The sequence below is a fragment of the Pagrus pagrus genome (assembly GCF_965226575.1).
Source record: "Pagrus pagrus genome assembly, chromosome: 6".
NCBI classification, from domain to species: Eukaryota; Metazoa; Chordata; class Actinopteri; order Spariformes; family Sparidae; genus Pagrus; species Pagrus pagrus.
In genome coordinates, this window is record NC_140190.1 from 18449249 (window position 1) to 18463131 (window position 13883).

Below are 13883 nucleotides of genomic sequence, written 5' to 3' on the forward strand. Positions count from 1 at the left end.
TACATGAGTGTCATCTCTGACTTCAGATGTGATGGAGTGCAGATGACCTCAAGTGAAAGCGCGTAGCTGGTTTATTTGTTTAACGGTGATGCAACAGGTTGAATCCCGGCATTAGGCGCCACAACGCCACTTTATGTTTATACTCAAGACTCATACTTTGCTAAATACAGTAATGTGTGTTATCACCGATAAAGCAATAGTAAATGGAAATTCATAGTCACACCAAAAGCCTACACAGCCACATCATAATCTCCCATGCTTCCCGTTTAAATGCTCGTCAGAGACTGTTATTGATGTTGACGACTCATCTGAATTCTCCAGAAAAGGCCCCGGCTGACAGAAAGGAGCTGAAAGATACTGAGAACCTGCACTGAATGATGATGTGTAACCACACACTCAGACCCCACCACGAGTCGAGGCAGGGAGTGTTGAGAGCTGAATTTCAGACCCCTCAGTAGCACCTCTACTTTTAATGCATAGCTTCCCCTTCAATCCTGTTTCCATTCAGACCACCACTTTGCACAAATCTGTAAATCTCACTGAACATGCCAGGTTTCAGTCCTCTGAGTCGGTGTTTGCAGCTGCTATGGCTGATTTCAGAAGCTCCTCAGAAGTGTAATACCCATTACACGGTCGTAAGTAACAAGAAATTAAAAGTTCCAGGGAAAAACCTTCCAGAGAGAGAATAGAAACCTGAAGTCTCCCTGTGGAAATGTTATTGATGGCTCGGTCATTAGAACAGCAACTAGCTCATTTGATCCATCAGCTAAAACCCCCAGTGTGCAGGCCCTTCACTACCCAGGCTAAATTGGTTGTGGCAGATCGACTTGCTACGGTTACTGATGCTGAACTCGCGTTTGTACAGCGGGGCGGTTGAGAGGAAGTGAGAGACGCAGAGACTTATACTGCAAACTGATTTTAATGGATTTGTCGGTTACATAAATGACATTGATCGTGAGTGGTCTGTCCCAAATGAAGAGTGTGCTCGAGCAGCGATGTGATGTGTGACTACAGGAGGAGGAGGGAGTGCCTGAGTGAAACAGAATAAAAAAAACAATGCTTCCCTGGGAGACATTTTGCTTTTGTCATCGACCCAAATGCTTTGACTCGAGTTCAAGAACACACATCAAACGTTATTCTGAGCTTGTTAAAAGCGTTCGGTTGTTAGTATAATAAAAAACCTTGAACATTGCTGGGGAATGCTGGTCAAACAATACAGCCACGTCCACACATTTCTAATCATCATTTTTGAAGTGAGACATTCTTGATATAAAATGATTTGAATGGCAAAGCAGTAGATAACAGTGAAGAGAAAATATATCTGATTTTTGGACAGCAGGTGGCGGCATTAGCTTTGTCTGTATGAGTCCATTAGTCGAGTAATTAGACGTCATTAATACAGAGCAAACTATGCCGGTTCGAATTTTTCCATTTGTTCATCAAAACTAGAATGCAGCCTGAAATGCACAGGTTTTTTTTTTAGCAAGATTATACAGAAAATGTTTGGTGTTTTTCCTCCAGAAGCTCATACAGTTCATATCAGCCTTGACTGAATAAAGCACAAACGAGACTGGTTTAAAACAAAAACACGTACAAACATATAAACAAAGCCAAACCGGCAAAAGATAAATAAGATTAAAACCGATGTTATAGCAAAATAGGCATGAAAAAGATTCTCATGTAACAATTGTGTTATTCACAGAAAGCATGGATTTGTATTTTTTCTTAAAGTTGTTCCCTGATAGATGAATCTCTGCCGTTTGTGCGCTGAGCAGAGGTACTACATGTTGATCTGCGATGATTTAAGACTTCAGGTACCTCCGGGTCCTCATCTGCCTCGAGGACGCTCATGAACACACGTCACTTCTTTGGGTGCTTTTAAAAGACAACAGGAAGAGAAAATGTGATGAGTGAAATCAATACTCATTCAGTCCACATCCAGGAAGCAGCAGGCATGAAGCTACAGTTAATAACGTGTTGGATGATAAGTGCAATACAGGCAGGACAAAAAGCTGATTAACAGAGAGCCCGCTGCACAGAAACCCATTCAATAAAAACACAGACCTAACATTTTACAGCTACAGATGGTAAACTGCACCAACCCAGTGATAACTTCCAAGTAATTAACCAAGAGCCCAGTGTGTGATTCTAAACTAACCCTGGGATGAAGACACTTGACTGGAAATTTAACTGCCTGCCCCAATCTGACCTGCTGTCCCAACCAATTAAACGCTTCAACCATCAAGAGGTGCCTCTTCCGGGGCCCACAGACGGTCATTAGAGATATTTGTCTCCATTTAATTTCCATTTGCTTCAGATGGGCGGCAGAGAGACTCAGAGACATTATCTGGACCCTGAGGAGAGGAGGTGCAGGCTGCAGTGCAGGATACGGCTGCATGAGCTGAAATGTCTCCTCTGATGGTACTGCAGTCAGTAGGTGGGAATTAGTGGTGAATCATCTGAACATTAGAGGTCAGTTAATAGAGTTATAATGTGTTAAAATCTCAACCAGCGTGGGTCTTCATGAGCCGGATTGAGCTGTTGCACTCTTGCTTTTTCTGTAGATTCTTTCCCCCCTCCATGCTTAATATAAAACACACATCCACAACCTTCCACACTGGAAAGAAAAACAGCGATTCAATGAAAATAATCTGTGTTTGATAAAACCTGTGCCGCTGTGCCAGGGCAGAGAGAAATACAGAGGTGTAATAAAACCTCAGATGTCGACAGCAGCGGTATGAACAGAGAGAAACGGGATAGATGTGCAGATGTCTGGATGAGAAGAGCCAGATCTGAGAGGCAACGGCGCACAGCAGTGCACAGAGGTGAAGGAAAGTGAAACTGAGCAATGAACTTGAAAGTGGATTCTGGGAATGCTGCAGCACTTCTGATGAGCCATCAGTCGGTCTCCTAAAGCAGAAGTACTTTGAGATGTTTCCGCAGGAATGATACTGAGAAGAGCACGCATAGTAGATCAGGGTTTTAGACGATACGTTTGTGAGAATCTATAATTATTTTTCATATGTAAAGAGAGAGCGGCAGGGATGATGTATTACCGTAGGTTAACCCACAAGTTAGCATCACCTTGGTTCCCTATGGGTTGTTTTTTTTTAATGGACTTATTGCAGAGAATAAACTGAGAAATTGATATCATGTTAATAATATAATGTGATAATATCGTCTGAATAATCCAGGGAAGATGTTCGGCCGTGTGCATCCTTTGTTCATGAGTTCATCTGGTTGCCTCTTCACTAGTAATTGAGTAGTTGATACTGATTCTTCTTTAGTACACTTTTTTACACTATGTTCATAGACTCTCTCCCTACACTCGTATTTAAAGGGCAATTTCTTCTGTCTCTGAAATCAAAACACACCATAAACAAGGTAAAGTAAAGATTTGATTGCTCACATTTTTTAATACCTAGACATCGCGATTATATCGTTATTGAGTTACTCACATCAGACAACTCCTGTAGTCTCATTTAGCCTATTGTGAGCAACTGTCTTTTTAAAGACACGTAAACACTTTATAGTTATGATTGCATTATAATAATGAAGTATTTTAGGTTGTAGAACACAACACGGAAATCTCTTAAGCTTGTGCTGACCACGGACCTCATTTCACCCGTTAAAAAAAAAAAAACACTGACTTCCTGAAGAGGAAACCAGAAAATGTATTAATTCCTGCAGCACATTATAGGGTAACACAAAAGAGAGTGACTATATAAATAATATAAACTCTCAGGGATTTGTTGAGCAAGTGCAAATGAAGGAATATCCCCAGCGGACTGCACTGATAGGGTCTTACCCCAGACTGAAGCAAGAGATACAGAAACCTCAGTGTGTGATGGATCTGCTCATGCAGCCGGGAGATTGGGTTTATGGGATGGGTGGATAGGCCGCAGCCCTCTACAAAGAGCACAGCGCTGTGCAACCACTGCATACCTAACTCAATCCTGGTCTGCAATTCTTCCTGGCCTGGCTCTCCCCTAAATGTTCCCAAGATAATTGCCACTTCTTCTCCAGGCCAGATTTGTCTTCATTTTGACAGACGGGCCGCCTTCTGCACCAAATATAAAGTTGGTTGTGTGCTCGGAACTGTGCTTAAGTAGTAAACAAGTAGCAGCTTGCCTTGGGAACAGTTTCTTGGATGTTGTAAATTAGCTCATGACTCACTTGATTGACTCACACCATTCTGAGATTAGATATAAACTAGATAAGCACAGCAGTCCTTGGTGCTTTTATTCTCCGATTAATCATTAGCTCGTCACGCGTCTGCCGTCTGGGTCTCCTTCATCTCAAACCTTGAAGTGTAAAGTGAGCGGTGGTGCCATAGACAGACTGTTCAGTGTCAACAACACAGACAGTTCCATGACCACAAACCTAGAGGTCATTGTTTGGCACTCAAGTAATGTTGAGTATCGGGGATGTTACTTACAGCAGCATCCAGCGCCTGCTCCAGGTCCTCGATGATGTCGGCCTCATCCTCCAGTCCCACAGAGAGTCGGATCAGTGTGTCACTGATCCCCAGGACACTCCTCTCTTTTTCTGGCACTGATGCATGAGTCATAATCGCCCTAAATTATGACAGAAGACGATGAGCCAAACACAGAAAAACATCCTGCTGTTTCAATAAAGATTAGAGCAGAGTCACTGACTTCATAATGGAAATAAATAGTCTCAATTAAAATCTGAGTCTGATAGAGAGTTTGTTTTGTTTCTTGATCTCTGCTGCCCCCTGGTGGTGATATGTGTTACATTACATCTTAGATTACAGTGAGTTTTTAGTGCAGCTACCAAAACAATACATTTATAATAACCATCATCAATAAATTGTAAAGTTATAGTTAGTACAGTTATTCGACTGTCAACAATGACATACTTTACAATAAACAATAGCTTAATAAATGGTTCATAAAGCATGTAATTGTTTAACAGTCAAATCACTATTAACTTAACTTTAATTAACTATATTCAAGGATATTATAAAGTGTTACCGAATACTCTGTTAAGAGACTAATTCTGCAGGGATACTTACGGATGTTCTGCTAAACTTTCATAACCACCGAGACTCTCAGCTACTGCAAAAATCTGTGACAGGAATAAGACAGAGAGCAGGAAGTGAAACAAAGAGCAGGACATAAATAATGTGTACACAACATGAAAATAGGAGGAGGAATTGAAAAATCAGCTCACGTAAAAAGAACAGACTAAAGAAACCACTCTAAATGTGGTGTCATCTTTTACGTACCAACAGTTGGCATGCAGAGGTCTGCCAAAATACAATATGGTGCTCTTGGGACAAACAGAGCGATTTAAAAACAATCTTCGAAAGCATCTAGACTTTTATGTGGTCATAAAATTGCAGTGCATTCATAAAACCTTGTGTTGTTGCACCTTTGTAGTTTTTTCATTCAGTTGTGCTATCAGTCTGGTGAAAAGCGCCTCCATACTGACATTACCAACATCACCAACTAACAAAACACGGAAAATATCAAATTTACTGCCAAATTACTTTGAGGTTACTGAGGAAGGCGGAGGCGTGCTCGAGTTTCCCCTTAATGTAGAAGGTGATCATCCCCGGACATCCGGTGCACTGTCTCTTCATCACCTCATGCTGAGGGTGAGAGGGCAAGCCTAGGTCCAGTGAGAGAAAACATGAAAAACTGAAATCAGGTGGTGATTACAGGATGTCTCACTTCACTAAAGCAGGGACAAACGGAGTTGTGTCCTTTCATAGACAGTGTGTAGGTTTGATGACACCAATGTTGATTTCAAATAGAAGTGTGTAAAAAGGTTTCCTAACCCTCGGTGTTTGCATCTTTGGTTCACTGCTATTCAGTATCTGCAGATGTAGACCTATGGTGTAGCTGCATATGTCAACAGAGGCAATGAGCAGGAGTTACTGTGTTTAAGGAGACGAGAAAGGCCTCAGCTGACAAAGTGCAGAGCAACAACTTCATGTTTTGTAATGTTCTTCATCCACCATGGAATTAAAAGTAATTGCAGGTTCTTGTTTGTTTTAAAATCTGGCCGTGCGTGATAACAGGCCTATCTTAACAATAAGCTGGTGTGATATGAGCGGTGAATGATCAGGGTTATATGACAGTGGTTATGTGTGTATTGCTGCTGATAGTTCACCTGGGAAGATGACTCGCTCCACTCTCGGATCAGCCTCCAGAAACTTGGCAGCAGCCATGCCGTTTTTGAAGTGCCGCTCCATCCGCAGGTGTAGCGTCTTCAGTCCTCGGTTGCACAGGTAGCAGTCAAAGGGAGAGGGTACACAGCCCAGGGCTGAACCGAGGCAAGACAAACAAAAAGGTCACAAACCGCCCAAAACCCAGATCAGGCAAACGCAGAAACAAATACTTCTTCTGAGAAGGGACTTTGGCATCAGGAGCATGGTTTGGTTGTTTAATTAGTGAATGTAGGTCAGGTTGAAATAACCAATCCACCAATACTGTGTGGCACAGTGTGGCAGAGTAGGAACACTGAGATCTGTGTCCTTAAATTAATTGCCCTCTTGGTTGATAAATGACTTGAACAATAAATCAATTATCAAGATATTTGGCAACTTTCTGTCAATGTTTCAGTACAAGTCTACTGAAAACGAATACTAATACTAAAGTATTACTAGTCTACTCACCATTTTGCAGAAACTTCAGTCGTTCGTACAGATCTTCCCGGTTCACAGAGACCAGACCCATCACCACATCACTGTGACCTGTCAAATCAAAATGCAGGAATAAAAGACAGGCGGATTATTTTCTATCTTTTATTTAGTCTTTATTTGACCAGGTCAGTCCTATTAAGATCACAGATCTTCTTTTTTATGAGAGGGGCCTGGCCATAGTGATAGCAATAAAGGGTAACAGCATTGAAATAACAGAGAACACACACTAAAATAATCAGATAAAATATTTGCATACAGACACGTTGGACTCAAAGGATTTCACCTCAGTGGTACAAAATTCTTAAGAAGTTCCAATTTAGTTCGAACTTTGGGAACGACAAATCAGAAATTGTCAAGAGAACGCAGACAGTGATTTCCATATTTCAACTTTAAAGGGAAGATGAGTAAATAGGAAATTTGCCAAGAATGGCTTTGTAGATAAAAAACATACCAGTGACAAGGCATTCACCTCAAGCAGACCAATTCACTTTTAAATACAATACAGCATTAACACAAAATCTTTAATTGTGTGCAAATTTTATAAAGTAAACTAGATAATTTTTCAAATTAGGTTCGTAATGTTAGGAATAAAGTCAAAATATGTCAAGAGACGGCAAGGATCATTTATATTAGTAATGATTAGATTTGGTAGATTAAATAAAATGTGCATGTTTTAGCTTTGCATATGTCTATAGTTGCTGTTTTTCCCCTTTCACAATAAATGTTGGATTTAAATGCTGAGGCAGATCACGCCCTACTCTCAATGTCCTAAAACCTCTAATTATAACATTCTTGGTGATGAAAATTACAGACTACAGATCCTCAAAATTCTCCATTTTCTTCAGGAACTGTTCTTACCCCTGGTTTACCATCCAACAGCGGCCCCGATGCTCTGATGTGTTCTTGTAAACATCTGAATCAAACTTAAATGAAACCTTACGTTTGTAAAATGAGAAAATGGACATAACCTACCGTTCATGTATTTGGTGGCTGAATACATGCAGATATCAGCTCCCAAAGCCAGGGGGCGCTAAGGAGCGAGAGTACAAGACAAACACATGAGTTAATCAATGACCAAGTTTCTACTTGAACTGGGATTCGATTGCAGGAAATGACTGAACTGCCATTTCAAAATCAAAAGAGCGTGAAGTGCTCATCAGTATTCTGACCTGGAAATAGGCAGACATGAAGGTATTGTCTACGACCACCACTATGTCTTTGTTCTGCTCGTGGACCAACTCAGAGCAGGCCCGGATGTCGACGACCTTCATAGTGGGGTTGGTGGGTGTCTCGATCCACACCAGCTACACCAAGAAAGAGATGAGGATATTTAATTGTAGCAGGAGGAAAGAAGGAGTGATACGGGCAAAGATGTGCCGAACCAGTCACCACACAAATTGCTGATTCATAATGACCGTTTCTAGTTTGCCCAAATGATGCATCTGATTATGCAACAGTCTTGCAAAACCAGCCTTCAACTTTAAGAACTTGTCTTTTGTTAATTATGTAACTAAAATGATCGAATCTTTTGGGATGGAGACCACACAACACAACAGCACACAAAGAGCACTTTATTCTCTGTATCTTTCCTTGACTCACTTTAGTGTTGGCCTTCAGAGCAGCCTTCAGCTCCTCCGGTTTTGTACAGTCAGCAAAAGACACCTCCAGGCCAAGTTCTCTGGCAATTCTTTGGAAGTAGCGGTTTGTGCCTAGCAATTGAAAAAGAGACACATACTCACAAAGGGCCGTTTTGTGCCAGTGAATAAAGTTGTTGCAATATGTTTTTTTTCTACACAGTTGTCCAAGTTACAAATTGAGTCGCACCTCCATACACGTCATCCATGCAGACGATTCCATCGCCGGCCTTCAGCATGTGAGTGATGGTAACTGTAGCTGCCAGCCCCGAGGCGAGAGCGAAGCCTGCAGGGAAAAAGCACGGAAGTCGTTGAGACCAAAAATCCTTTTCAGAAACTGAAGCCGCATGTTTGCATATAAATAATCCATTGATGACCTTATTTGTTAAATACAATGCCATTAATACTTCTACTACTGTGTCTCTATAATATATCAGCTGTGATTATGTGAGTGTCTGTTAAACAGTCAAAAGAAATGATCTTCCCACTCCCACTCAGTGCACAGGGGGAGTGTTGACGTCTACAGTGCTACAACAGGAGCTCTGGACCAGGACAAGTGGAGGCTTTAATTAATTTGTGAATGTTTCCAACTAAAATATATTTTGCAAGTTGAATGGTGTCTCTGTACTCGAGACAGTAGTGTCGCACTCAGAAACTGTGGGGGGGAGGGGGTGCCTTGTTGCACAAAATGCCGGTTTCTACATAATGTTGCTACGTTGCTATGTTCAATAAGTTGAGCTTCCACATAAACAATCTGTTTTTCAAAACAGTTCATAGATTCATTCAAGTACAGTGAGGAAATGCATGTCAAATTGTTAATTCTGTCCTCTGTAAGAAATCACATCCACTCAAAATGATAGAAAACCTCTGCATACAATGTGATCCTTTACATTCAACTTTTTACATAGAATCAGATGGAAAATGTACCTGTAGTTAAAAAACTTCAAGTCAGTATTTTTTGAAGTAGTGTTACTTACAATATTTTGCTCCATCCAAAGCAGCCACAGCCTTCTCAAGACAGTTTCTTGTAGGGTTTCCACTCCGGCTGTATTCAAACCCCTACATAAAAACATGGTTACAAGGCTTTTATAAGAATAAACTGTGTTCAAACAACAAGAGGAAGCGGGTTGGCCAAACAAAAGTGCGCATTAATACATTTTATGTTTTATCCCCAGCTACACTGGAGCACTAAAAATTCCTTGATGGCATCATAACGTCTTTATCACCTTAAAAACCCAGCTGGATGGCAGCACACAGGTTTCAACAACACATCTGTACCTGTATCAGCTTGCCTCCTTCACAAACAGCAACGTCAGTGTTTGTCTTTTGTTTGATAAGGGATTTAAAACTGGGACAACCGCCAGTCAAAGCATTGAAAATAACAAGGTAAAAGGTGAGAGAAGAAGGCCACACCAAGCAATTTGAGACAGTGGTTATATGAGCTCATTGCGTTTGTTCCAAGTGCGTACAATCACACATCGTTTGGCTGTTAATATGAGATACTATAAATAGATAGATCCACTAGTTTAAATGTAATACAGGTTTTGGATTATATTAAAGTGTTAGTGTTAAGCAATTCAAAATAGAGGTACGTTAGTTTTCCGCACATGTAACATTAATACAAGACATGTGTAAGTGAACAATGGAGGCTTCTGCCTTAAGTCACACATGGAGCTTGAACGGCCTTGAGTTTGGGTTTGTATAGTCGGTCCTCAAACATGAACATATGTAAAGGCAGCTTTACATTCCTGCTCTAGTTTACTGGAGTTTGGGTATTTCACAACTGAACAAGCAGCAGAAACTGTTTTAAAAGGCGGAATAGCTATTTCAAACTTTATTCAAATTGCAATAGAGACATTGTAAGCTCAGTAGGAATGTTGTGGGAGTACTGGGTTGACGTACCAAGGATTTACAAAAAAAATGGTCAAAATAGGTCAGGAGATCAGCATGAGTGCGATGGTGGGTTTGGGGATTTCTTTTTAGTCTGGTAATTTAATTGAGGATGCATTTTTAGCTCTTAATGCTGCACATATGCCTCCAGATTAGTCTTAAAACAGGGAAACATTAAAGACAATCATTCATTGTGCCTCCGTGCAAAAAATATACATGACCTGGGCTATCAGTCATTAATTTAACGGGTTATCCATGTGAGATTATGGGAATTTAGCACTTAAAGACTTGTGATCTGACTGTCAATTCTTGACTTAACTACAGCATAATCATTGACAGAGACAAATGACAGTTATAAAAGTCAACCTTGCTTGGAGGAAAAATTGAAACAGCCTTGTTTAAACTACGACAATTTGATAATAATGAGTGCCAAAGACAGACAGGCTGTTGTACTTTGGATTTCCCAGCATGGCCTCGGGTTTATGTGCACAATAAGGGAAGAAAAATTAAGTTAAGCTCTCTTATTTTCCTTTTGACTGATGAAGCAGATGAGCACCCACATAGGTGGTCATTAGTTTGACAGTTGACAGGTAAGACAGGCTTATGACACACACACAGGATACATTTATTACATACTGCCTGTACAGTCCTTTATTGTACATATCTGCAGGTATTTGCGTCATTCCATGGCAACTTTCAAAACTTCTATAAAATTCATGTGGTCTTGCAAAAACACTCCAAAGACCTTTTTAGTAATGAAAGTTTGGCCCTCAGAATTGAATTTAATAATTTTTGTGATTCTTTGTATCGGTGTAAAGCCTCAACACATGCCTTTTTTCACTGGATTGGGTTGAAACTGACTGAGGGCGAAACTTAAAAAACTCAGAACTTAAAAAGGAAATCCATTACAATTACTGGGAGTACCTAGGTGAGTTGGTATGAAAAGTCCCATTTGTATATACACTACTCAAAATAAGTAAGGGATATTGGGATATGGGTGCAATAAAAGTCTATTAAAGGTGTCTCATTATTTGTGGGGACCGTAAATATTCATAAAACGCATAATAAAAATTCAGATGTCAACGAAATAAACAAGAGAAGTGAAGTGAAACACTGAAATATCCCCAAATAACTTTGAGTAGTAGTGATCTGTGACTTTCCAATGAAGCACACTGCTACATCAACGCAACACAGGACAATATACATATATTGTAATGACCATGGAAATATTAATATTATAGATCACTATAGAATTATAGAATATTTCGATCTGAAGGGGGTCTAGAAGGACTTGAACTTTGATTTTTTCAAAGAAAAAGTTTACTCTAGGCAGCTCCTTCTGTTTGTTCTTCTGTGATGTTACTTAATCCATCTAACCACAGAGCACCAGACTATTTCAGATACATTACATAAATATACTCGGATAACACATAAACTATCATGCTAATATAGTCTGACTGGGGCACGTGCACACCACCATCTTCCTCATTACCCGTCTTCCTCTTCACCCCCCGCTTTAAATAACCAAGGCACAGCGGGCTACTTACGGAGTGGTTTCCTGGTGCGTTCTGCTTGAACGTGGTGGAGAGAGAAATCGGCGGCACCACAGCCATTGACTTCCACTGCTCCGGCTCCTGGCCGACGTGGATCGCCTCTGTGGCGAACGACTTGAAGGCCGTTTTGAAGCCGGCGAACACGTCGCTCTGCTCGTCTTGTTTGTGATTCTGCTCCATGACAGTGTGCTTTCCCCCAAGCGTGGACTTAACTGAACTGAGGATGAGTATGCATTACCTTTGTATGGTAAAGGGTGGAAAGCAATTTAACGTAGCTGTGCGCTGCGCTCGTCCCCGTCAGCCAATCAGCGCTCATCAACAAGCAGTGGAAGGCGCTGATTGGTGGTTGAGCAGGGGCGTCGAACCCACGTGACCGTGCACGTTGTGTGCGTTCTGTGTGTATGTACTGATGTAACGCTTCCTGTTGTTTGAGTCAGAGGGAGCACATTTTTATGTCATTTATATGCTTTTATTTACTAAATTTACTTTATTAACTAAGTGTAACTAACATTTTAGAGACACCTTGAGAATTGTGCAAAAAAAAATGCCCTATAAAATGTCACTCTAAAGTCAAAATCTAAAAAGAAGCAACTAAATAGGAGGAACAATATCAAAACTCTCTACAATGATCAGCCATAACTGTTGTAGTTGTGAAATGAGACATTGACGTGTGCATTTTTGTTCCGCGTGCGGGATGTTCAGCTGTGTTTCCATTCTTGAGCTATAGGGGGAGGACGTGCCTCACTACAAGCCTGTGCTGCTTCACCCTGTTTAAAGGTGGACAGATATATGCTCCAGCAAAAACGTAGGGGACACTGAGTTCACCTGCATTGTGCACTGGTGGAATAAGGGTTCAGATCCTAAACTTAAGTAAAAGTATTAATATTATTCTGTAAAAATATTCTGTTACAAATAAAGGTAAAATTATCGAAGTGTAATCAAGAAATGTAAGTACTCGGTGCAGAAAATGCCTTCTGCAAATGTTTATATACAAACAATCATTAGATTGTAATTAGTCATGCATTAATGTAAAAAAGCAGCATTGGAAAATGAAACTCCAAAAATAAGTTAAAACTATGAACACAACGTTTTTCTGGCTTGTAATAAGTAAAAGAAAAATCTGCCAGTGGAACAAGAAAAAAAATGTCTACAAACATCTTACATTTATCTCACTGAAATGCTAATTTATAAGTGATTTTTTTTTCCAATAGTAAGTGCATGAGATGCTTTTGAATAGCAATATGAAATAACATTGGTAAGAGTCTGGATTAATCCTATTTTTGTCTCCATTAATCAATTAAATGTTTGGTTTGTAAAGATTCTGAAAATAGTGAGAAATGCCACCACAACTACCCAGAGCCCAAAGTGAAAACTCCACAGTGCAGCACTGCTGTGGACCTGGAGGTGTTTTATTACATAAAGAAGAACAAAATGATGTTTATTTATCTTGTATGACTATACCCTGAAGTCAACCAGAAAACTGGAAATAATGATCCATCAGCATGTCTGGGTCTGCTGCTGCCGGTGTCATCTTTGATACATTTTTTAATCAATATGTAAATTGAACTTTTATTCGTCTTTCACACATTTTCCTCAGGTTATTGGAGCAATGAAGTGTGCTTTCTGCTACTACAAGTATTCCGTATAATAATATTCATTGTCAATAGGCTTATAGAGTTCAAACACACAAGACTTTAACATTGTTAGGTGTAGTTGTATGTTAATGTAATACCATTCCACAATATCCAACCAATAACACTACTTAATATCATGTGTAGTACTACTTCTCATTATTATTCACATTTACTATCATGTAATGTTGATTATTATATTGATTTTTACTACCTTCAATATCAATCAATTTTACTCTCAATGTCACTTTTAGTTTTCTCTTGTACCTAACTTGTATTACTTCTGTTTTTTATTGCATCAGGCATGTTTTTTGGATTTATCTTCTGAAACACTTTTTTTTTAATATTTTTGTATATTTCACTAATATGTAATAGTCTCTATTGTCTGAAGCTGGGCACAGTGTGTGACCCTGACTTGGGGAACCCACTGGTTGTTACTGTTTTTCCATTGTACTGTACATTTTGTAGCAATCTCTGGCCTAACAATTTCCTTTGAGATTAA

The 13883-nt window shown here is 39.9% G+C and overlaps 1 protein-coding gene across 1 annotated transcript; it reads right to left on the reverse strand.

Moving 5' to 3' along the window:
* Positions 1-900: 900 nt before the first annotated feature.
* On the reverse strand, positions 901-12045 carry LOC311259206 (cystathionine gamma-lyase-like). Its single transcript, XM_084356188.1, has 12 exons — positions 11745-12045; positions 9285-9366; positions 8498-8593; positions 8273-8382; positions 7843-7977; positions 7646-7703; positions 6647-6724; positions 6142-6294; positions 5516-5637; positions 5039-5091; positions 4439-4577; positions 901-1875 (listed from the first exon to the last, which is right to left on the reverse strand). The coding sequence occupies exons 1-12, from the start codon at positions 11928-11930 to the stop codon at positions 1861-1863; spliced, it is 1227 nt and encodes a 408-aa protein (XP_084212314.1). The 5' UTR covers positions 11931-12045; the 3' UTR covers positions 901-1860.
* Between the last annotated feature and the right edge of the window lie 1838 nt (positions 12046-13883).